General features: G+C 40.8%; 1 protein-coding gene across 7 annotated transcripts in view; it reads right to left on the reverse strand.

The window, feature by feature from the left end:
* The window catches only part of wdpcp (WD repeat containing planar cell polarity effector), a 174,207-nt gene that overhangs the window by 125,788 nt on the left and 21,176 nt on the right, over window positions 1-27,243 (reverse strand). For 3 of the 7 annotated variants that reach the window (XM_061911332.1, XM_061911333.1, XM_061911331.1), the window contains exon 3: window positions 1,949-2,089. In XM_061911332.1, the coding sequence (XP_061767316.1) occupies window positions 1,949-2,089 (141 nt within the window). Of the gene's footprint in view, window positions 1-1,948; window positions 2,090-14,765; window positions 14,861-19,184; window positions 19,218-27,243 lie in introns of all 7 variants that reach the window. The other 4 variants (XM_061911337.1, XM_061911336.1, XM_061911334.1 and 1 more) reach the window with 2 other exon arrangements.

The following is a 27,243-nucleotide window of genomic DNA, read 5'->3' on the forward strand; positions in this document are numbered from 1 at the left end:
TTTACCCGGTTAAATTAAAGGAAAATTAAAATTAAATAAGTTATAATAATAACTTTTCACAGATGCTGACATATACGCAGAGTGAGTAAGCACGGAGTTTGCATAACAACCGTCTTTTTAAAAATCGACTCTTAAAAGTTATTAATTGTTTCAGAATTGTAATAAATACGTGTCACACTGAGAATGTGAATCCATTCTAGTGTCCACTGTATTACATATTTTTTAAAATTGTATACAATGCAAACCTTTCAACATTTGCATTTCAAAATATGGGAAATTTCCAACAAAAATGGGGAAAAATAAGGATTTTTCAAATTTTCATTACAAATCGTTAAATCAATACAAAAAAGAAAACGAGCCCAAACTCATGTCACATGAGAGTGTTACCAAACAATGACCAGTCCACTTTGATGCACACACTTAATGGTTAGTGGGCCCAATAGGGCTTCATAGGCTACAATCTACAAAATGTCTGGTACTTTCGAAATCTGACTTTTTACAGCTGACTATTTACACTCCATGTAAAATGTGATATTTATCAGATTCCAGTATAAATGCGCACAGGATCCAATGTGGCCCCGACATCACTTGCATGCGCAGTTTGATAGAGTGAAAACAAAAGAAGTTGACCGGATTCTGTAAATGAACAAGAAAGTAGCTATTGCTACTACAAAATAAAATATAAATCGCCACACTTTAAAAATGAGTATTATTTACATGGAAATTAATATGTATGGAATATATTTGAGAGGGTTCTAATCTTTTCATGGCTATTAAACAGAGGTAACACTGACATATGCAAGGATCTACATTAGCTTTTTTTTTAACTCACTTACACACGCAACTTACGCAATGTACGTAACATTTAAGCAAATAGGCCACAGCGTCAATTCCGGTCCATTAACAACCGCTATTTTGTCGAACTCAAAATATATTTTCATTTGTCACATATAGTATTATTGACGCAAAATTGACTGGTGATATACCCAAACCGGATGTTGTGACAAAGTATTTACTTTTGTTGGTCCAAAGATGACAAAAAAGTTGCATGCGTGTTCAGGTGGCATTTCGGTTTAGACTGAAGTCACATTTGAAAAGGTCAGATTCCAAACGGATTTGGACAACCTCCTGCTGTGGAATGAATTTGATGCAAAAAGATCGTTCAAGCGTTTAAATTGGCAAAATAAACTCGGATCCGTGTCACTTGAGGGTAAAATAAAATCAGATTTGGTGTGACGTTTAAACAAGGCCATATTTCAACAAGGTTGTGATTTTGGTCTTCATGTTCATCGATTTTTCTCGCCTTGTTGATTTGATTGAATCACGTAAAATGCGACTGTCACAAGCCTACCCCCGGGTGTGGTCCAATCCAAATCGCTGAAGTAGTGGCAGTACTGGTGAGGATTTTTTTTATAGAGGGCAAAACCTGGGGAAAGAAAACGTTACTCCCAGTAAGAAATGGGAAGCTCCTCATTTTAATGGCATGTGTCCACTTTGGATTATTTCTAATGGGTAAAATTAATGCTAGGGTCCACTGTAGAGTATATGGTGATACATATATTAAAAACAGGGAATTTTAAAGAAGTGCAATTAATATTTTTCAAAAAAGAGTCTGTTTGAGGGGGGTCTTCACAATGTTTGAACTCACTCAAGCTGAATGAACCACGCTGAGCAATTAGGACGTTCACTACAACTAATCACTGTAAAACAACACAAGGAGCACTGATTGCACGGGAATTTTAAGTGACAAAGAAAGTGCCAACAAGCCGAGGACGGGGTGTTGACTGAACGTTCGATTGTTGAAATCCACGCGAGCGATATGGGCCGACGGCGCGAAAAAAAAACAAAGTGGGCGATGACAGCGAAAGACAGAGTGAGGCGTCGAGTGCGAGGGACAAGACGAAGGTGGAGAATCTGTGAGTGGCAGATTGAACTTGCCGATAAGTACCTTTGACGTGGAGTGAGCTCTTGGTGGACCACAAGTGCAGCTCAGCCAGGCAGAACGCCATCTGACGGACGGGCGTAACCCGATTCTGCCGAGGCCAAGATGTGAAAGCAGGAGCGTCCCAGGACAACTGCAGATGTGTATCTGGATGTGGTAACACAAGATATTGACAAGAAGAGGTGGAAAAGGTCAAGCATGTGGGCATATTAAGGGGACGTCATCGACTTGTTTTATGACGACTTGGTATGCAATGACGAGACAGCAATATGGAGTGATGCGTCTTAGATTGTACACTGCTCATCATCATAACTTATCGGACCAAACAGAGAACCAAGTCTTAGCCAATGGTGTGCCTTTTTTAGGTCGTTGTCAATTTTTTTTGTAGCCTTTATTTAACCAGGTAAAATCCCATTGAGATCAAGGATCTCTTTTCCAAGGGAGAGCTGGCCAAGAGGGGCAGCAGAAAGGTTACATTAAAAACAGTAAACAACACATAAAATATCAAATTTACGACATTAAAACTTGCTTACATAACACATGTGCATACAGACAAGGTAGACTGTTAATGACATGGACCTGGTTTAAAGGGCATTGTTCCTTGATGTGGTGAAGGTCTTGTTGGGGTTCAACACAGTTTTTAGGCCCATCCTTGCCATGTTTGGCCTGTTTTACGTTCTACCCCGTTCAGTGGACACCATTCTATTCTCTTTAGTGCCGTTTCTGGTGTAAACATTTCTTTAGTATGTCGTATTGTAGGCCAGGGATTGATTGTGTTTTTCAGGTGGGTTTCCTGTATTACGCAAAACCAACTTATCTTACCTATTGGTAACTGTTCTTGTGTATGTGGGATCTGCATAAATCTCGAAAATGTGGAGGCATGGCGGAGATATTAATAAAACAATCTTGCGTTTCTTCAAACTTCCTCCAAATGAGCCGTTTGGAATTTGCCCAATTTCTGATGTTTTTCCCAACTGTGATGTCAGCAGATAGCTTAATGTAAGGTAACGTATTACCCAAAGATCTTTGCACAAGTTCACCATTGTAGTCTGACGCTGTAGTCACTTAGCGCCTTATTTTTCCTCTATCCTCTTGTTGTGGGTCAGACCGGCTCATACAAATCCCAAAACTAGTGAAGTTGGCACGTAACGTAAATTGTAAATTAAAACAGAATACAATGATTTGCAAATCCTTTTCAACTTATATTCAATTGAATAGACTGCAAAGACAAGATATTTAATGTTTGAACATCAATCAATCAATCAATGTTTACTTATATAGCCCTAAATCACTAGTGTCTCAAAGGGCTGCACAAACCACTACGACATCCTCGGTAGGCCCACATAAGGGCAAGGAAAAATTCACACCCAGTGGGACGTCGGTGACAATGATGACTATGAGAACCTTGGAGAGGAGGAAAGCAATGGATGTCGAGCGGGTCTAACATGATACTGTGAAAGTTCAATCCATAATGGATCCAACACAGTCGCAAGACTCCAGTCCAAAGCGGATCCAACACAGCAGCGAGAGTCCCGTTCACAGCGGAGCCAGCAGGAAAACATCCCAAGCGGAGGCGGATCAGCGGCGCAGAGATGTCCCCAGCCGATACACAGGCGAGCAGTACATGGCCACCGGATCGGACCGGACCCCCTCCACAAGGGAGAGTGGGACATAGGAGAAAAAGAAAAGAAACGGCAGATCAACTGGTCTAAAAAGGGAGTCTATTTAAAGGCTAGAGTATACAAATGAGTTTTAAGGTGAGACTTAAATGCTTCTACTGAGGTGGCATCTCGAACTTTTACCGGGAGGGCATTCCAGAGTACTGGAGCCCGAAATGAAAACGCTCTATAGCCCACAGACTTTTTTGGGGCTTTGGGAATCACTAATAAGCCGGAGTCCTTTGAACGCAGATTTCTTGCCGGGACATATGGTACAATACAATCGGCAAGATAGGATGGAGCTAGACCGTGTAGTATTTTATACGTAAGTAGTAAAACCTTAAAGTCACATCTTAAGTGCACAGGAAGCCAGTGCAGGTGAGTCAGTACAGGCGTAATGTGATCAAACTTTTTTGTTCTTGTCAAAAGTCTAGCAGCCGCATTTTGTACCAACTGTAATCTTTTAATGCTAGACATGGGGAGACCCGAAAATAATACGTTACAATAATCGAGACGAGACGTAACAAACGCATGGATAATGATCTCAGCGTCTTTAGTGGACAGAATGGAGCGAATTTTAGCGATATTACGGAGATGAAAGAAGGCCGTTTCAGTAACGCTTTTAATGTGTGACTCAAAGGAGAGAGTTGGGTCAAAGATAATACCCAGATTCTTTACCGTGTCGCCTTGTTTAATTGTTTGGTTGTCAAATGTTAGAGTTGTATCATTAAATAGAGGTTGGTGTCTAGCAGGACCCATAATCAGCATTTCCGTTTTTTTGGCGTTGAGTTGCAAAAAGTTAGCGGACATCCATTGTTTAATTTCATTAAGACACGCCTCCAGCTGACTACAATCCGGCATGTTGGTCAGCTTTAGGGGCATGTAGAGTTGGGTCTCATCAGCATAACAGTGAAAGCTAATACCGTATTTGCGTATGATGTCACCTAGCGGCAGCATGTAGATGCTGAAGAGTGCAGGGCCAAGGACCGAACCCTGGGGAACTCCACACGTTACCTTAACGTAGTCCGAGGTCACATTGTTATGGGAGACGCACTGCATCCTATCAGTAAGATAAGAGTTAAACCAAGACAGGGCTAAGTCTGACATACCAATTCGTGTTTTGATACGTTCTAATAAAATATTATGATCGACGGTATCGAAAGCAGCGCTAAGATCGAGGAGCAGCAACATAGATGACACATCAGAATCCATCGTTAGCAATAGATCATTAGTCATTTTTGCGAGGGCTGTCTCCGTGGAGTGATTTGCCCTGAAACCGGATTGAAAGGTTTCACATAGATTGTTAGACGCTAAGTGTTCATTTAACTGTTCCGCAACAATTTTTTCGAGGATTTTTGAAATAAAGGGAAGGTGAGACACCGGTCGGTAGTTTACCATGAGGTCAGGATCGAGGTTAGGTCTTTTAAGAAGAGGATAAATAACCGCTTTTTTGAATGCTAGGGGAACAGTGCCCGAGGAAAGTGATAAGTTTATAATATTTAGCACTGATGGACCTAATAATACAAAGAGCTCCTTGATCAGTTTCCCAGGAAGTGGGTCAAGTAAACATGTTGTTTGTTTTATTCCATTTACACGTAACAATTCCTCTAGTGTTATTTCCTCAAAACAAGAGAAACTATTTTGGAGGGCAGTATCCGCCATATATACAATCGTGTCAGTGTTAATAGAACCCAGTTGTAGCTGGGACGCATTGTCTTTAATCTCCTTTCTAATGACTTCAATTTTCTTACTAAAGAATTGCATAAAGTCATCAGCTGAGTGGGTGGAGCTACTGGAAGGAGTCCCTTGTTGGGTTAGCGATGCTACCGTACTAAACAAAAATTTAGGATCGTTTTTATTACGGTGGATGAGATTTGAGTAATATTTAGCTTTAGCTAAGGTAAGCATGCGTTTATAAGTTATTAAACCATCACTCCATGCTTGATGGTGCACCTCAAGTTTAGTCGTGCGCCATTTGCATTACAGCTTTCTACATAATAATTTCTGAGCTCTAGTTTCTTCTGTAAACCACGGGGTATGCTTTTTTGGAGCCTTTTTTAACTTTAGCGGTGCTACGTTATCAATGGTTTCGCGCAGGGCGTCGTTAAAGTTGTTAGTGAGGTTATCAATAGAGCCCACATACTTTGGGAATGGTGCCATTACCGAGGGCAGTAGGTCAGCAAGAGTTGTCGTTGTGGCAGCATTAATGTTGCGGCTGCTATAGCAGTTATTATTATTATTAGTTTGCCGAACATGCGTCTGAACCTCGAATTTTATAAGGTAATGATCGGACAATACTTTAGTATACGGGAGTATCGTAACTTTGGAAACGGTGATACCCCTGACAAGCACTAGGTCTATCGTATTACCGTTGGGATGCGTGGGTTCATTTATTATTTGTGTGAGACCACAGCTATCACTTATAGTCTGGAGCGCTACGCACGGTGGGTCCGATGGGGTATTCATATGGATATTAAAGTCCCCCATTATGATTATATTATCGGCGTGTGTCACTAGATCAGCAACAAACTCTGAGAATTCATTGATAAAGTCCGAATAGGGCCCTGGGGGGCGGTAGATAACAGCCAGGTGTAGAGGCAGCGGTGTGACAGACCTCATAGTAAGCACCTCAAACGATTTATATTTATTATTTATGTTAGGACTAAGGTTAAAGTTTTCGTTGTATATTAGTGCGACCCCCCCACCCCACAGAGAAACATATATTTTTTTTGCAAATAATCATTAACTTAAAATTTAATGGCAGCAAAATATTGCAAACAAGTTGGCACAGGGGCATTTTACCACTGTTTTACATGGCCTTTCCTTTTAACAACACTCAGTAAACGTTTGGAAACTGAGGAGACCAATTTTTGAAGCTTTTCCGGTGGAATCCCTCCCCATTCTTGTTTGATGCACAGCTTAAGTTGTTCAACAGTGCGGGGTCTCCGTTGTCATATTTGACGCTTCACAAAGCGCCACACATTTTCAATGGGACACAGGTCTAGACTACAGGTAGGCCAGTCTAGTACCCGCACTCTTTTTCTATGAAGCCACGCTGTTGTAACACGTGCAGAATGTGGCTTGGCATTGTCTTGCTGAAATAAGCAGCGGCGTCCATGAAAAAAGACGTTGCTTGGATGGTAACATACGTTGCTCCAAAACCGGTATGTACACCTCACTCAGCATTAATGGTGCCTTCACAGATGTGTAAGTTACCCATACCTTGGGCACTAATACACCCCCATACCATCACAGATGCTGGCTTTTAGACTTTGCGCCTTTAACAAACCGTATGTTTTTTTTCCTCTTTGTTGCCAATATCTAGGCTCTACTTCGATTATTGTAGTGAACTGGTACCTGAAGGTATGAGAGTACCATTGTAGTGAACTGGTACCTGCAGGTATGTGAGCACACACTGAAAACGAGGTGAAGGCATGACAAGACAACTCAAAACGTGAAGTCAATACTGGGACCAAAACGTGAAGTCAATACTGGGACCCGGTCACGGGCGGCGGCGACGCTCACGTTCACGCATCATGAGCGTGCACTGACGGACACGCACTTGGGGAGATGACATTTCACACAAAGCAGGCAACATTCCACACATCTGTGCGTGAAAACACAACTACAACAGGGGCATGTCACCCTTCTTCTTATGTAAACTCCATCAAAGGGCTTAGGTTAGCGCAGGGGTGGGAGGATGAACTCGGGTTTTACACCTAAAGTTACGGCAGCATTACTTTCTCAAAAGGCATCAAGGCTTTTTGAAGATGTGATGGAGTGGCAGATGCCAGAATATTCCAGGATAAGAAAGTAAATGACTCTGGAGGGCGTTCATATTGACCATGAGATTCTGGTGCACAAGAGTCAAAGGTAAAGCAGTCATATTGCTGTGTCAGCACTCCGGCTCCCTGTCCTCTCTTTCTTATTTTCTCTCCGCTAGAGTTACTCTTATCTGTCGCTTATATTCCTCCCGGTGCAGGGATGGAGGAATATCTCCTGTTGCCACTCAACCCCTAAAACTACAAAATCCTAACAAAAATAGGACGAGATAACGTTACAGGTGCCATGGAAACGCTGCAGCTAGCAAGGCACGCCTGCCACGGCAGAACGAGTTTACTGACATAGCTAAAGAGCTGCTTTTGGGGGCACTCCTTTGAGATAGCTTTTTTTAAGTTGCACGCAAGGTAAGTGTAAAAGTTTGCGGGACCAAGTTCTTGCAAGGCGGTTAAAAAAAGACAGAAGGGTGTGTTTGTTTTGGATAAGAACTATACCAAAGGTGTTGCAGTTGTTTATTGTTGTGTGTCAACAATAAGAGCTGGGCGAAATGGCCTTTTTCAATATTTCAATATTTTCAGGCCATATCACGATACCCGATATATATCTTTATATTTTGCATTATCCTTGAATTAATACTTGATACATATAATCACAGCAGTACAAAGATTTTATGTGTCTACAATAAAACATTCTTGTTCATACTGCATTAATAATTTTAAACTTTCATGCAGAGAAGGAAATCACAATTAAGTCAATTGACCAAAACTGTACTTATTAAACAGTTATTAAGCAGTGGCACAAACATTCATGTCATTTCCAAAACAGAAAGCGCAAGATTGTCAGAGACATTTTAAAACAAGCTATTAGTGCGCTTTTGTGCATGTCACTAAAATGACATTTCAAAACAACACTAAATTAAAGTGCACTTTTTGTACAGAACGCCACCACAATAGTTTAAAACAAATAAAGTGCACTTTATTTCATTAACTGTCAAATAAAAATGAGCTGCATAATAGGAAATCAAATAGTGTTCGTCCTTCACTATGTGGTAGGTTACTGCGGACATTATCTCCTTTTCATGTTGACAATTTTTTTCATACGGTGTTGATCTGGAAATGTTTGCCTCGGCATATTGATGGTGTGTACGTGTGGCACCGAATGGATATGTTGACATGCGGGGTTAACACTCTTCATTCTCTAGCGGGTAACTTTTCAAATGATGCTACATATTAGAAGTAATGCTACTTTTTGTAGCAATGCTTTTGCCCCACACTTGACAAATTAAAGTTGTCTATTCGACATATTCCCTCCCACTTGAAGCCAAACCACTGCCAGACGATGGACCCCCTGCTGTTTTTCTTGGGAGTTAATTCTTCCTTCATTTGTAACCAGATTCGCACCTTCTTTCTCTCGTATTACCACTCGCACGGCTCCGCTAGCATCACAGCTAACGTTACCCATGCTGCTACATCTCTGCTCCGCTAGGGTGTTTATGTATGTGACGTATTTAAGAAGGTGCGCTTGCTGTCTGTGAGAAGGAGAGACAAGAAAAAGTGGGAAGAGCCTGTAGTGTAATGACAGCAGCTAAAACCAACTGCGTGAGAATGTATACTCGAAAATCACAATAGTCATTTTGTATATCGCACGGAGACAAACCTGCGATATATCGAGAGTATCGATATATCGCCCGGCCCTACTAACTATAAGGAATGTCTTTGTAAAGCTGCAACACCCACATTGCGCAGGCATGCAGAGGTAGATAAAGCTGCTTGATACTGGCCACTCCTAATACTTTAAATTAGGCCTGGGCGATAAATCGATTTTATCAATAAATTCTAGTTTTTTTGTTGCAGACAATTTTTGTAAAAATAAAAAGCTATGTTATTCTCTTGCTAAGGCCAAATTGTTGTAGTTTGCAGCCTCCCCCTTATTTTCTTAGCGGAGATGCACACGCCTAGCACAACATGACTAATGCTAACACATCTATGAGCAAGACATTTGTTCCAAACACAATAATAGTGCTGGTAATGGTTCTGATTTGCGGCAACAGGCATGGGACAAGTGACTGCACGCTGCAAAGTTTGTTTAGAAAAAAGACAACACCATAACGAAATTATTCCAGCTAGGGCTGCAACAACTAATCGATTAAAATCGATTATAAAAATAGTTTAGGCATCGATTCGCTGGATATATGCTATGCGCATGCGCTGCGACTACGTCTCATGAGGTGGCAGTAAGCCAGCCAATGATGTGTCATGTGCAGTTCACGTGACGACGCAGTCTCCTTTGCCTGGAAACATTCCGATAAAATAGACTTTAATGCTACAATGGAGAGAAGTGTACGACCTAAGGCGTCAAAAGTGTCGGAACAATTAACTTTAAAGACGTCTAAGAAGACAGTTTCCTGCAAAATGTGTAGCATGGACCTCGCAAGGCTCGGAAGTACAACATCAGTTCGGGAGCACCAGAAGAGGAATCATGTTGGAGCCATGGATGAAGGGAAGAACTCACGGTATGTAACTTTTTAAGTCCATAGTCCGGGTATATTGAGCAGTTGTGTCCGTCTTTGTGTGTTTTTAATCTTTTGTTAACAAGGATATATTTTTTTAAGGAAGTGTAGCAGCAACTGTTTATTAACTTTGAGAGTCTTAGGAACGTTTTAGAGAGAGCGACGACTTCATTTTCTGTGTTGTCACAACAGGCATTCATGAGTTTAGTTGCTGTTTTAAACGTGTTACCGTTAACACATTATCTCAAATAACAAAAGTATCAAAAGTATTGATATTTTGATTTGAGAATAGATATTACAGCGTACATATCTTGTATCGGCGGTATCAATATTTCACTATCGATCTGAATACCGTATTTTTCCGACTATAAGTCATAGTTTTTTTCATAGTTTGGCCGGAGGTGCGACATATACACTGGAGCGACTTATGTGTAAAATTATTAACACATTACCGTAAAATATCAAATAATATTATTTATCTCATTCGCGAAAGAGACTAAGAAAATGTCAGCAATCGTCACACACACGTCAGCCATCGTCACATACACGTCAACCAATAAGAATTCGGAGGGGGAGGAACAAGGCAGAAGTGCATTGTGGGTTATGGAATGCTAACTGCTATATGCTACTGCCGTAGCTATTAAAATTGATCATTTCATCGTTGGCGGTAACAAAAATGGCACCGAAAAAGAAATCATGTATTGCAGATTACAAGCTGGACGTAGTGAAATATGCAGCAGAAAACGACAAGAGGAAGCGGCGCATACTTTTGGAGTTGGCAGAGTTGTTTAGAAGCGACATCGAAGAAGAAGATTTCATCGGATTTATCGATTAGGAGTGACAGATTGTTTGGTAAACGTATAGCATGTTCTATAGGTCATAGTTATTTGAATGACTCTTATCATAATATGTTACGTTAAAATACCAGGCACCTGCTCAGTTCAATCAATCAATCAATGTTTACTTATATAGCCCTAAATCACTAGTGTCTCAAAGGGCTGCACAAACCACCACGACATCCTCGGTAGGCCCACATAAGGGCAAGGAAAACTCACACCCAGTGGGACATCGGTGACAATAATGACCCAGTGGGACGTCGGTGACAATGATGACTATGAGAACCTTGGAGAGGAGGAAAGCAATGGATGTCGAGCGGGTCTAACATGATACTGTGAAAGTTCAATCCACAATGGATCCAACACAGTCGCGAGAGTCCAGTCCAAAGCGGATTCAACACAGCAGCGAGAGTCCCGTTCACAGCGGAGCCAGCAGGAAACCATCCCAAGCGGAGGCGGATCAGCAGCGCAGAGATGTCCCCAGCCGATACACAGGCAAGCAGTACATGGCCACCGGATCGGACCGGACCCCCTCCACAAGGGAGAGTGGGACATAGAAGAAAAAGAAAAGAAACGGCAGATCAACTGGTCTAAAAAGGGAGTCTATTTAAAGGCTAGAGTATACAAATGAGTCTATTTAAAGGCTAGAGTATACAAATGAGTTTTAAGGTGAGACTTAAATGCTTCTACTGAGGTGGCATCTCGAACTGTTACCGGGAGGGCATTCCAGAGTACTGGAGCTCGAACGGAAAACGCTCTATAGCCCACAGACTTTTTTGGGGCTTTGGGAATCACTAATAAGCCGGAGTCCTTTGAACGCAGATTTCTTGCCGGGACATATGGTACAATACAATCGGCAAGATAGGATGGAGCTAGACCGTGTAGTATTTTATACGTAAGTAGTAAAACCTTAAAGTCACATCTTAAGTGCACAGGAAGCCAGTGCAGGTGAGCCAGTACAGGCGTAATGTGATCAAACTTTCTTGTTCTTGTCAAAAGTCTAGCAGCCGCATTTTGTACCAACTGTAATCTTTTAATGCTAGACATGGGGAGACCCGAAAATAATACGTTACAGTAGTCGAGGCGAGACGTAACAAACGCATGGATAATGATCTCAGCGTCTTTAGTGGACAGAATGGAGCGAATTTTAGCGATATTACGGAGATGAAAGAAGGCCGTTTTAGTAACGCTTTTAATGTGTGCCTCAAAGGAGAGAGTTGGGTCAAAGATAATACCCAGATTCTTTACCGTGTCGCCTTGTTTAATTGTTTGGTTGTCAAATGTTAGAGTTGTATTATTAAATAGAGTTCGGTGTCTAGCAGGACCCATAATCAGCATTTCCGTTTTTTTGGCGTTGAGTTGCAAAAAGTTTGCGGACATCCATTGTTTAATTTCATTAAGACACGCCTCCAGCTGACTACAATCCGGCGTGTTGGTCAGCTTTAGGGGCATGTAGAGTTGGGTGTCATCAGCATAACAGTGAAAGCTAATACCGTATTTGCGTATGATGTCACCTAGCGGCAGCATGTAGATGCTGAAGAGTGCAGGGCCAAGGACCGAACCCTGGGGAACTCCACACGTTACCTTAACGTAGTCCGAGGTCACATTGTTATGGGAGACACACTGCATCCTATCAGTAAGATAAGAGTTAAACCAAGACAGGGTTAAGTCTGACATACCAATTCGTGTTTTGATACGTTCTAATAAAATATTATGATCGACGGTATCGAAAGCAGCGCTAAGATCGAGGAGCAGCAACATAGATGACACATCAGAATCCATCGTTAGCAATAGATCATTAGTCATTTTTGCGAGGGCTGTCTCCGTGGAGTGATTTGCCCTGAAACCGGATTGAAAGGTTTCACATAGATTGTTAGACGCTAAGTGTTCATTTAACTGCTCCGCAACAATTTTTTCAAGGATTTTTGAAATAAAGGGAAGGTGAGACACCGGTCGGTAGTTTACCATGAGGTCAGGATCGAGGTTAGGTCTTTTAAGAAGAGGATGAATAACCGCTTTTTTGAATGCTAGGGGAACAGTGCCCGAGGAGCGTGATAAGTTTATAATATTTAGCACTGATGGACCTAATAATACAAAGAGCTCCTTGATCAGTTTCCCAGGAAGAGGGTCAAGTAAACATGTTGTCTGTTTTATTCCATTTACACGTTGTAACAATTCCTCCAATGTTATTTCCTCAAAACGAGAGAAACTATTTTGGAGGGCAGTATCCGCCGTATATACCATCGTATCAGTGTTAATAGAACCCTGTTGTAGCTGGGACGCATTGTCTTAAATCTCCTTTCTAATGACTTCAATTTTCTTACTAAAGAATTGCATATGCGTCATATGACGTACACTTATTCAGCCTGTTGTTCACTATTCTTTATTTATTTTAAATTGCCTTTGAAATGTCTATTTTTGGTGTTGGATTTTTTTTTAAATACATTTCCCCTCAAAAATGCGAGTTAAACTCCAGTGCGACGTATACATGTTTATTTCCTTCTTTATCATGCATTTTCGGCCGGTGCAACGTATCCTCTGGAGCGATTTATAATCCGAAAAATACGGTATTAATAAGAAAAGCATCCAGTTGAGTGGGGGAAATGCAACTATTTATGTGACTAACAAAAACATAACAAAGACTCCGGCTAAAAAGCAGTTTACCATGGTGGAATCATTTACACAAGATAAGTATGACGACTTGGAAGCACGAAAGCGTCCGCTTTACTCGTCGTGTCGTGCCCAGACGGTGGAAAAACGCCAGCTTTTATCCACCCATTAAAACTAAAGAGACCTCTCAAAGCTTTATTTTTATTTACACAAGTAATTTATTCATGACAGAGGTTTCAAGTTTGTACTTTATCGATCGCAAATGTTGGGAGTTTACTTTATTAGGATGCGATGATATTTTACATTTTTTTTTACAGAGAAGTTTAGTCTCCCCAAGGACACTCAAAATTAAATAACTTACTTTTTTTAGGACAATACAAATTAATCAATATATAAGCAAAATCCATCCATCCATCCATTTTCTACCGCTTATTCCCTTTTGGGGTCGCGGGGGGCGCTGGCGCCTATCTCAGCTACAATCGGGCGGAAGGCGGGGTACACCCTGGACAAGTCGCCACCTCATCGCAGGGCCAACACAGATAGACAGACAACATTCACACTCACATTCACACACTAGGGCCAATTTAGTGTTGCCAATCAACCTATCCCCAGGTGCATGTCTTTGGAAGTGGGAGGAAGCCGGAGTACCCGGAGGGAACCCACGCATTCACGGGGAGAACATGCAAACTCCACACAGAAAGATCCCGAGCCTGGATTTGAACCCAGGACTGCAGGAACTTCGTATTGTGAGGCAGACGCACTAACAAAATCATCACAGTAAATATGCCAGACTGATCTACAATAACTTATTTTTATCTGTTAGGTTTTTTTTTCCAAGTCCAATTTATATCTTTTCCAAAAGGAACCCATTTTATGAAGAAAATATTTTGCTAAGACTAAGATGCAGTGCAATTTCAAACTACCATATTTTCCAGACCATTATTTGGTGTGTATGTCAACAGAAGGGTTCCCAAAGGGAGACAACTGATAGAAATATTAGAAGTTGCTCACTGTTGTTTGGGAACATCTCTGGGACAAACACAGTTCATACATACACTACAACAGTTGGACTGCTGCCATTCGGATTTCTGGCTGATATCACTGAGGTCTAACCGCACAGCTCGGTGGGGGGCGTACTGTGCAAGTGAAAGGGGTGGGGCTTGTGTACACTGTCTTTACATTGTGAAGAAGCTGCTTCAACATCAAAAAGAAAGGGTGTGTGGGTGGGGGGGTCATGAGACTCGTCTTTCAAATGAAACAACCATGTCTCGTCCCCTCTGGGTGGTCACATAGGTGAAATGTTTGTGTGGCAAAGAAGCAAAGTCCATTCAATATTTGAGATGGTATCAAATGAAACAATTGGCCTTTTTGGACTTTTCACAAAATTTAACAGTCAAATAACATAAAAAAAAAACCAATTAAGCACTTACTGTAGATCCGGTTACTGGCTTCACATATTGTGCAAAAAGTCCACGTTCTTAGACCCGACCCGCCTTCTTTAAACAGTCAACGAGGCCAGGTCCTTCTGAAAGATTTAACATTTATTCAACAAAGGTCACGAGTGAAAAGTAAAGCATTGGTTTCAATCAGCAGTTTAGCCCGCTACCGCCTGGAGGAATGGGCCTTGATCAATAATTATTGGTTCTTACAGTCCACGAGACAAGAAAAAGTTAATTTGTTCCAGGGAATCACGTTCATGGCCAGACGAGTGCTCGCGAAGCTACGAGCGAATTTAAAGGAATAATAGTCCAGGTGGCTTGGCACAGCAAGGCCATCGGGAGGCGCCGAAATGGAGCCGTCGGAATTTATGAGACTGATTAAAACAACAGTGTGTGTAATTATCATAACATCCATCCATCCATTGTCTACCGCTTGTCCCTTTTCGGGGTCGCGGGGGGTGCTGGAGCCTATCTCAGCTGCATTTGGGCGTAAGGTGGGGTACACCCTGGACATAGACATACAACATTCACACACTAGGGCCCATTTAGTGTTGCCAATCAACCTATCCCCAGGTACTGTTTTTGACAGTGGGAGGAAATTTCCGCGACACAGAGTCAACACTTGTACAGTCCTGTGCAGTGATTAGCAATAGCAAAAACAAGTTTCATAATGTTTTCACAAGGAGGGTCCAGTTAAAAGTCAGGGTGACAGGTCAGGAAGCCAGTCAGTTGGAGTTTAAAACTGTACACAGCGTGTTTAAATGTATATTTGCTACAATATTCTAACAGTCTTGAACTTTCTATAATTTCTAGCTAACTTCTGAGTTGTCCTTGGTTCAAAAAATATTTGACTATTGCAATGACACATTGACAAGAAAAGCACCTAAAAGTAACATTCTATGATAGCTAAGGTAAGCTTGCCAAATTGGTATTATTTGCTAACAACAAAAAAAAAGCGCTCTCGATGCATGCGCCTAATAGTTGGTATCAGTCACTTTAATTATTGGCCGATACCTTTGTCAATCCAATACAATAACAGCACAAATCATACATACTTTTATTAACATTGGAATGTATAAAAAAACAAACGTATTCATTATTACTAGGGATGCATTTTAGATACCGCATTATTGTGGTTTCAAAATGGTCAAAATAATGGCATAACAGTAAGGCTGGGCGATTTAGACTTTTATTAATATCTCAATATTTTTAGGTCATGTCACGATACACGATATATATCTCAATATTTTGCCTTAGCCTTGAATGAACACTTGATGCATATAATCACAGCATTATGATGATTCTATGTGTCTACATTAAAACATTCTTGTTCATACTGCATTAATATATGCTCATTTTAAACTTTCATGCAGGGAGGGAACCCACAATTAAGTCAATAAACCAAAACTGTATTTATTAAACCGTTATTAAGCAGTGGCACAAACATTCATGTAATTTCAAAACAGAAAATGCTAGATTGTCAGAGACATTTTAAAACAAGCTATTAGTGCACTTTTGTGCATGTCACTAAAATGACATATCAAAACAACACTAAATTGAAGTGCACTTTTTGTACAGAACGCAACTACAATAGTTTAAAACAAATAAAGTGCACTTTTGTGCGTGATGTTATACAAGATATTTCAATAACTGTAATATAAAAATGAGCTGCCTAATAGGAAATCAAATAGTGTATGTCTTTCGCTATGTGGTAGGTTACTGTGGACATCATCTCCACCTATTGTTGACTATTTTTTTCATACGGTGTTGATCTGGAAGTGGTTGCTTCGGCATTTTGTGGGTATGGCATCGAACGAAGATATTGACATGCAGAGTTTCAAGCACTCTTCATTCTTTAGCGGGGGACTTTTTAAATAATGCTACAAATTAGCACTTTTTGTAAGAACGCTTTTGCCAAATACTTGTTCAGCATCTTCCCGCTTGAAGTCAAACCACCGCCAGATGATGGACCCCGTGCTGTTTTTCTTGGGAATTAATTTTTCCTTCATTTGTAACCAGATTCGCACCTTCTTTCTCTTGTATTACCACTCGCACCTCTCCACTAGCACCACAGCTAATGTTACCCATGCTGCTACCTGTCTGCTCACGTGACAGTATTTTTGACGTATGTAAGAAGGTGCGCTTGTTTTACGTCTCTGTGAGAAGGAGAGACAAGAGAGAGTGAGAAACGCCTGTAGTGTAATGCCCGCAGCTAAAAGCAACTGCGAGAGAACGTATACTCGAATATCACGACATAGTTATCTTCTATATCGTACAGAGAAAAACCCTTGATAAATCGAGTATATTAGATATATCTCCCAGCCCTACAAAAAGTAGGCATGTGCCATTTTTTTCTGGCGCTTTTGCTTGGACGAGGGCGCTTTGACGCAACGTTGGGGGTGTGGAGCACCGTAAATGGGAGAGAAAGAAGAAGCAGGAAGTGAAGTGTGTTCCACTTCGTAGTAGATAAAAGGAATAGTTTTTTTCCAAATTCGTCCACAGACAGACAGACAGACAGACAGAAAAACAAACCCTGGCGATAACACAACCTCTGGGCGCCGCCTTCGTCTCGAGCATTCCAAGCCAAAGCAGACTCTGTCAAGGGAAAGCACCTGCTGCACGCTAAAGCTACCAGCACCCGGAAAAGATGAAGCCAGCGGAGCTGAACATCAATTTGGGGGGTGCTTACATTATTAAAAGTTCAAATGTTAATTGTTTGGAGAAACCAAATTTTCCTTACAGATATAAAAAATGTCCACTGCAGAGGACACTGCTTCTCAAAGTTTTTAAAAGTTCAGAGACACAGTAGATGTTCCCGCCTAATTATATGCACTTAAAAATACATGTTTGTTGTAATAAATATGATTAAAACATTTGAGCATTATGTTTGCATTATTACATTAATTACAGTAAGTGGGTTTATCCTAAACATTCCTGCCACTTCATTTTACACACTATGACATTTTCATGTTTTGTTTTTTTGAAACATATACTACAATAATATCATACCGCAGCCTTAATATTGTGATAACATCGTATTATTACCGCCTGTAATGCCCCTTTGCTGTCCTTAAGTTGAAGTGGAGTGGTAAGTGTTTTTGGTGCCACAATAATTCATGACGTTAAGCTCATGATACAGTAAGTTGAATGATGCGGACACTTCTGTTACTTGGTACTTTCTAATACGCTTCTCTGCCTTGGAGACCTTGTGTGTGTAAGAAGTACACACCTATATTTATTTGATACTTGTTTATGTTGACAAATGTGCTGTTTTAGACAGCAATATTGTTCAATGATTATTTTGTATGTCGTGCTTGAGTGCCATCGTGTGCTTAGCTGTTGTGTAGCTGCTATCTCTGATAGCCTAGCATGTTTACCTTTTGCAAATTACTTGTCCAGGGTGTACACCGCCTTCCGCCCGATTGTAGCTGACCGGGCACCTGCGCCCCCCGCAACTCCAAAGGGAATAAGCGGTAGAAAATGGATGGATGGACATTAACATTTAGATGTTAACTGACTGTCCAGCTTTGCACTAGTGAACACGCTGCAGGACTGCCTGTATCGCACATGTAATCACACACTAGTAAATACGCTGCAAGACTGCCTGTATCACACATTATCACACACTAGTAAACACGCTGCAAGCCTGCCTGTATCGCACATGTTATCACACACCAGTGAACACGCTGCAGGACTGCTCGTATCGCCCATGTTATCACACACTATTAAACACGCTGCATGACTGCCTGTATCGCACATGTTATCACACACTAGTAAACACGCTGCAGGACTGCCTGTATGGCACGTGTTATCACACATTAGTAAACACGCTGCAGGACTGCCTGTATCGCATGTGTTATCACACACTAGTAAACAGGCTACAGGACTGCCTGTATCGCACGTTATCACACACTAGTAAACACGCGGCAGGACTGCCTGTATCGCACATGTTATCACACACTAGTAAACACGCTGCAGGACTGCCTGTATCGCACATGTTATCACACACACGAGTAAACACGCTGCAGGTTTGCTTGTATCGGAGCGCTTATATCAGAGATTTTAAATGACAGCTGATATAATCTGATATTTGTTTTTTGCTGATATTGGACCAGGATCCAATATCCATATCGGCTCTCAGGACACCCTTAGTGCACATTATTGAAGGTTCCATTTGTGTATGTGCTGTGTACACGTAACTGGGATTGCACCACCTGGCCTGCTAAATTGCAGCAAAAATTAAGTTTAAAGTAAAGAAGCACATGACTTAGCTACGATGCCAAGAGGTTATCTCGCTTTTCAAGCACCGCCAACCGGTGGAAATTAAGACAAGAGATGGAACAGATAAGTTAAATGGGTTTTAACGGAATGAATGAATAATTTGTGAAGGCGATCATATTTGCCGATTACCTTTCGGGGTGCTGAGCGCGGCGAGAGATGAGCCTAGAATGAAAAAAAAAGGAACACTTCTTAAGTCAGTTTGACTTGGGAATTGTGTCAAAAGCATGTTGCCAAGGGACTGACACACGCTCACACATACGATATGGCCGGTCTAAAAACCCAAAATCAACCCAGCAAATGGAGACTTAGGCTCTCTGACAACCATTTCAAGACCTGGAACTGGCGAGAACGACACAAAAAGCGCGAATTATTTTCGCGAGGATTATGAGTGATTTTTTTATTTAAATGAGAATATATGAACATCCTGGCAGTCGGCATCCTAATGACAGCAGATATTGTACAGTAAGTGATGTTTAATATGTCTGTTGGCTCTCATGAAGTCTGCAGTTAATAATAATCGGTGATGAAGGAAAAATAAAAGCTAACGTCGTAATGTGTTTTTGAAATTAATGCGTTGTGTATGCTTAAAATGATCAAATTGCGTAAATATTAAATGTAATTATAAACGTGCCAGTAACTACAACTTATATATATACTTACATCACGTATATAAAACCCTAATGGATGTGTTTAGATGTTTTTTTTAGGGGCATTATAGGCAGAATTGAAAGGCTACCATAGGCTCCATCGTAAGTTGACTTTTGATGGACTTGATTTAATATTTAGAATGCGTTTTTTAAAAACCCATTCGTCGTCATGTCTTTCATAATGATTGTAAACGACAGGAAAAATACAAAAAAAAAAGTGGAGTTCCCCTTTAAATTCTGGGTTCATTTCATTAATATTATGATTTTTTGTACATTTAATACACTTCTTTGTGGTCTACCTAACATGAAATGGTGGATCTTTGGTCAAAATGTTGCATATATTATGTTTTACAGACCATCTTCAGGCCCTTTCGGATCCTCTCTTCAGGATGTGCCGTTTTGTGGGCGGTGTTATTTACGTGCCTCCACTTCGTCTTCTCCCCAACATCCATGTTGTAGTCTTTATCACGTCCATATAGAGTCTATGGACAAGTTAGAAATATACGCTACTTTGTATTAGAAATGGCAACAGCTTAGGATGCATGTGCATGTACGAGCCAGTCTGCCCCACTGGAAGAGGATAGAGGAAGAAAGAACAAGTTTATTGGTGATAGCCTGAAATTTGGGTATATTTTACCATATTTGGATAATAAACCTCACATAACTGAGCTAATTCCAAACGGCTCGATTAGAGGAAGTATGAATGAAAGCAAAAATGTTTATTAATTATCTCTGCAATGCCTCCATAGTTTGATTTAAAAATTCCGGGACTTATGCAGATACCAAGTACACAAAAAGGTAAGCAAATGGTTTTGCATAGTAGGTCCTCTTTAAGGTTCATGCTTCGCTTTGTTTATGACAGCCATTCAATACGCACACATCTACCGTAAATGCCGAAGTCGCTACTTTTTTCTTTACGCTTTGAGCCCTGCAGCTCATTCATGTTTTTTTCTTTGCTAGCGATCATAATGTTTTGTGATCAATAGTTTTCACTACACCCAAGAAGACACTAAAATTGTGTTTTATTGTTTGTGCTATAGTGCCGTGTTTTGGACGAGTTTGCTTACTGCAGGTGTCGCCTGCTGATAATGTACTTTCTGTTTTAGAATGTACTTTCTGTTTTAAAGCCTTAAACCAGAAGTAAAACCGTCTATAGCATTTCTGCTCGAAAAGATTCTTCATTCATCACTCCAAGCAATGTTTGTACGTTTTACAAAATAACTAAGACAATTCCAATTAACTGCACCCTCCCATGTGTGATGTCTGTACGAGTGGTTAGAGTGTCCGTCCTGAGATCGGAAGGTTGCGAGTTCAAACCTTGGCCGAGTCATACCAAAGACTATGAAAATGGGACCATTACCTTCCTGCTTGGCACTCAGCATCAAGGGTTGGAATTTGGGGTACAATTACCAAAAATTATTCCCAGCTACGGCCACCGTTGCTGCTCACTGCTCCCCTCACCTCTATAGTCCGGAAAATATGGTATTTTCTTTGCCTTTAGTTGTAGCTCAGCTCAGCTCAGCAGTACATAGTAAATACAATATTCTGTAAAGGTGGCGAGCAAGGCCAGTTCTCATTACGTTCTTATCGAGTTCTCTTCTCTTCACTAGCTGAGGACCTGAGGCACTTCAAAACTCGACCTGTTTGAGAACAGAGACAAAGAACCAGGTCACGACTACGAGGCCTGGCGGCGGCGTGTACGTTTACAGGTTGTGCTCCAGTCTATCTTCCCCACTGTGAAGTAGAGTGGAGGGTGGGTAAAGTGGCGCCAGGCAGCGGGCCCAGAGCCTTTTCATTCACTCAAAGAGCGCGCAGAGTCCCGAGGGAGGACCATTCAGCTGTGGGCGGGGGAGAAGAAAAGAGGCGATGGACAGGTGGAACAAAATGAGGTGAAGGTAATACGGCTAAGGAGAGGTGACAGGTACAGTCACTCTGTATGCATGTGCACGTCTGTGTCTTTTACAAGACGTGTCAATCAGCGGCAGGGGGAAGCTGGCCTCTGGGCAAGTTGCCACTCCGCATACGTGTGTGTGTTTAGGGTATGTGCGACGGAAACGACTCACTCACTGGGAATATCATTCTAGGTTCGGGGGGCATGCAGGGGTAAAAAGTTCAGATGTCAAAACTGAGGTTTTTTCACCCCTTTAGAAGTTAGACCCTCGCTTAGACTATGAGGTCAAAAGGTTGACAAAAAAAAATGCAAACCACCTACTACAGTGCAATGTGGATGTAAAAACTTAATTGGTTCTTGAACATGGTTTACTAAATAGAAAAGTTTGAATAGTGAAACAAAGTTCCTCATAGGAAAATATGTAGACATGGAGAAATTGTTTTCGCTTTGCCAAAATTCCCTATTTTAGGACAAAAAATGCACACTTTGAAGAGAAGACTATGTTGTATGTAATGTATGTGTGTATGCAACAAATATATATATATATATATATATATACACACAAATATATATACATATAAATATATATATATACACGCATAAATATATATATAGATACATATGTATCTATCTATATATATATATATATACACAAATATATATAAATATATATATATACACACGCATAAATATATATATATATATACACACATGTATATATATATATACACACACACATACATATATAGATATACATATACTTATACACATATATATACATGCATAAATACAAATATATATACACACACATACATATACAGATACATTACACACACATACAGTGGGGCAAAAAAGTATTTAGTCAGCCACCGATTGTGCAAGTTCTCCCACTTAAAATGATGACAGAGGTCTGTAATTTTCATCATAGGTACACTTCAACTGTGAGAGACGGAATGTGAAAAAAAATCCAGGAATTCACATTGTAGGAATTTTAAAGAATTTATTTGTAAATTATTGTGGAAAATAAGTATTTGGTTAACCATTTAAGCTCTCACTGATGGAAGGAGGTTTTGGCTCAAAATCTCACGATACATGGCCCCATTCATTCTTTCCTTAACACGGATCAATCATCCTGTCCCCTTAGCAGAAAAACAGCCCGAAAGCATGATGTTTCCACCCCCATGCTTCACAGTAGGTATGGTGTTCTTGGGATGCAACTCTGTATTCTTCTTCCCCCAAACACGACAAGTTGAGTTTATACCAAAATGGATACATGGATGATACAGAGGAGGATTGGGAGAATATCAATGTGGTCAGATGAAACCAAAATAGAACTTTTTGGTATGAACTCAACCTGTCGTGTTTGGAGGGAGAAGAATACTGAGCTGCATCCCAAGAACACCATACCTACTGTGATGAATGGGGGTGGAAACATCATGCTTTGGGGCTGTTTTTCCGCTAAGGGGGCAGGACGATTGATCCGTGTTAGGGAAAAAATGAATGGGGCCATGTATCGTGAGATTTTGAGCCAAAACCTCCTTCCATTAGTGAGAGCTTTGAATGGTTGACCAAATACTTATTTTCCACCATAACGTACAAATAAATTCTTTAGAATTCCTACAATTTGAATTCCTGGATTTTTTTTTCACATTCTGTCTCTCACAGTTGAAGTGTACCTATGATGAAAATTAGAGACCTCTGTCATCATTTTAAGGGGGAGAACTTGCACAATCGGTGGCTGACTAAATACTTTTTTGCCCCACTGTACATACATACATATATATATATATATATATACACACACACACATATGCATACATATATACATATACATACAAATATATATATTTATATATGTACATATATATACATATATATATACACACACATATATATACATATATATATACATACATATATATGCATACATACATATAGAAATATACACACGCACACAAATAAACACATAAATATATATTTATACACACACACACACACACACACACACACACACACACACACAAGGGGGCCATGGAATAACAATCTATGATCAAAACAACACAACAGCAACAATGGCAAGCTAAACTGTCAACACGTGCACGCACACACACAAAATTCCCTTTGGTGCTCCAAAAAAAACATAACAACCATGTTGCTACAATAATAATAATAATAATATTACTATGATTAATAGTAAAAGCTCAGAAGGAGAGTCTTCTTCTTCCGGGGTTCCTTCTTCTCTCAAATTCTAAGTCCACAGCGATTCCCTCCTTTCCAGGGTAGTTTCTTGGATTTTTTTGGACGCATATTGAGTACGCAAAATAAACAAAACTTGGTGAATGGCGAGAAAAAAAAACACACTGAAGCAGCAGCCGAGTATTGGACTGCTTAAACAGAAAGTTACATAGTGAGTGCCGCACAGTAAGTGACAACCCCAGCGGCACACAATATGAAGTGTTGGTACACTGAGACCCACAGAGGCATATTTAGCCCGATCAAAATTTTCCTAAATCGAAAATTCAGCAAATAGAGGGGTTCGTAAATCAAGGTTCCACTGTTTTAGAACTCAATTCAGCTCTGCATATCTTTCTTTTAAATGTATTCCGACATTTTTATTGTCAACGGAAAAGTATTTTTCTCTATTATATTGTATATTTGCACCACTATGTCGTGCTTTATGCAGTACCTTTTACAATCGTGACTAATGTTGGACCAGATATAACATACATTTAGGATTTTATCGTCTTGTCCCGAGTTTTACAAATTTGCCCAAATGAGGAGTTGAAGTGCAAACACCTTTAAACATGATCTCCCCACCTGGGTGAGCAAAGGAAAGCAAGAGGGAGGAGGAAGGCTGCAGAGATGAGAGGACGCTATATAAGCAGATGTGTAAACGTCATTAGAGGAGGTAATGGAGGGAAGAAGGTGGGAAAAAAAAAGAGAAACTTACTCCAGCAGAGGTATTTACCCAACGCCTGGAGCAGAAAGGCAAACACGGCGGCAGTAATGACACAGAGGGAGGAAGACATGTTTGGCGAGAGAATGTGGAATCAGGCAGGAAGAAAAAAAAATGATGGCCAGGAAGTCAAAGTGAGGAAGACATCCCGCTTTATTATGCCTTCAAAATGATTTAACAATCCATTTTAATGCGTTTGCACATTGAGGCTTGATTCCACTAAAGCAGTAATGGTTGTCGGTCCCTACTGTTCCGCTAATAGGCCTAATCCTGGCAAGCGTTTCACTAAAAGCTTGGCGTATTTGCCCTCCGGCAACGCCCAAGGGCACGAAAGGCAATACTTCCAAGCAGCCACACAATTGCTGGCCGGCTTCAAAGAGATTCTCGGGGACGATTCGCCTCTACGGTGCCGCTCCCCTGACGCCGCCAAGGTGACGCGTGTCACGCTGACACGCTGTGGTTTTGTTTATGCTGTTGGATTTTCTTCTCCTAAAGCAGCTTGCTGCCCTGCAGTTCGCCCCTCAACTTTTGACCGCACACACGAGTGTTGACACCAATCACATACATCGACTCAACACAAAACATATACAGGCGTGGATCTTTTCTTCTTACTGTGGTCTAAACTTCCACCTAACTTTTTACACCTAGAGCCTCACAGTGAAACATTTAGAGATGTGACAACTTGTTGTACATAAAAGATGCTACAACCAATCCAATAGAGGTCAATATACGCGATCGGTGTCCAAAGTGCGGCCCACGGGCCATTTGTGGCCCACAGCTTGTTTTTTTATTGGCACGCGACACTTTCTGAAGACAAAATAAAAACATTACACAGCATCAAAATGTACTTTGCAATTTTAGGAGGGATTGCGTGTGAATGCTGAAATATGCAAGCAGCTGGAATCATCTTCTGGTACCCCAGCACCTCCAAAACCATCAAATCTAAACTCCAAACATCACAGAACAAGCTACTCAGGTGACTCAGTGTTTCCTCCAGAAAATGTGTTAAGGTGGTGTCTCTCCAGGGGGAAGGGGGCGTTCTGTTAACATACCTCATTTCAGAACATATACAGTTGTGATCAAAATTATTCAACCCCCACACAATTTTGGTGTTTTAGCAAGTTGGACATTTATTGCGTATTTTGTTTATAGTCATATCAAATATAAATGTGTTAAATAGACAAATGCAACTTAAATTGTAACACTGTATTTCACAAAATACCAAAAAAGGACATTTTTCTTAATATCTCATTGACAAAATTATTCAACTCCCTAGTTACATGCATCTTTAGTACTTAGTAGAACACCCTTTGGCAGTAATGACATCCTTCAAACGTGATACATAACCGGACACAAGCTTCTTGCAACGATCTACAGGTATTTTAGCCCATTCTTCTTGGGCAAAGGCCTCCAGTTCATTCATATTCTTGGGCTTGCGTGCTGCAACTGCCTTCTTCAAGTCCCACCACAGGTTTTCTATAGGATTTAGGCCTGGCGACTGTGAAGGCCACTCCAGAGTCATACAGCCCTTCTTCTGCAACCATTCTGATGTTGATTTGGAGGTATGCTTGGGATCGTTGTCCTGTTGGAAGGTCCAACGTCCCCCAAGCCTCAGCTTCGTCACTGACTTCATGACATTTGCAGCTAATATATCCTGGTAGGAAATAGAATTTATAATGCCTTGAACGCGCTGGAGATTCCCGGTACCTGAGGCAGAGAAACAGCCCCAGAGCATGATTGACCCCCCCACCATACTTAACAGTAGGCAAGGTGTTCTTCTCTTTGTAAGCTTAATTTTTTCTCCTCCTGACATAACGTCGATTAATAGGCCCAAACAGTTCCAGTTTTGTCTCATCACTCCATAGAACAGTTTCCCAAAACCTTTGGGGTTTGTCCAGATGATTTTTGGCATACTGGAGTCTATTTTTCTTGTGCCTGGTAGTCAGAAGTGGGGTGCGCCTGGGAGTTCTGTCATGGAGGCCTTCATCTCGTAGTGCGCGCCTTATTGTCTGAGACGAAACCTGCGTTCCCCCCTCTGCAATGTCCTGTTGTAGTTCCTCAGCTGTTACCCGGGGGATTTTCACCACTGTATGCAGACAGCATCCTCTTTCTACCACGCTCAGGTAGTGTTTCCACTGTGACTTTAGCTTTAACCTTGCGAATTATGCTCCCAACTGTGTCTCTTGGAATGTGTAATGTCTTTGCTATTTTCTTATATCCATATCCTTTCTTATGAAGAGAAATGATCTCCTCTCTTGACTTCTTTGACCACTCCCTGGACTTCACCATGTTGCAAATACAACATTGACCATCTACAAGTGGCTGAGCATCACAGTCTTTTTCAAACAGTTTAATTGTTGCTCGTTATGGTTCTAATCACATCTACAGGTGTTTTTAACACCTGATTGAAAATACCTTATTCAAATTCTGTTCTTAAGAGTTATGCTCTTCAAGGGGTTGAATAATTTTGTCAATGAGATATTAAGAAAAAAGTCATTTTTTGGTATTTTGTAAAAATACCTTATTCAAATTCTGTTTTTAAGAGTTATGATCTTCAAGGGGTCACAGGCAATTACAGAGCCTGCTAGCCTGGGTATGGAGTCAGTTAAGCTAGAACTAGCCAGCGCCAGGCTGGATGATCCCTGTACACATAGCAATTTTCGTAGAATAATACACAACTCACAAAATGTTCTT

The sequence above is a fragment of the Nerophis ophidion genome, linkage group LG09 (genome assembly GCF_033978795.1).
Source record: "Nerophis ophidion isolate RoL-2023_Sa linkage group LG09, RoL_Noph_v1.0, whole genome shotgun sequence".
NCBI lineage: Eukaryota > Metazoa > Chordata > Actinopteri > Syngnathiformes > Syngnathidae > Nerophis > Nerophis ophidion.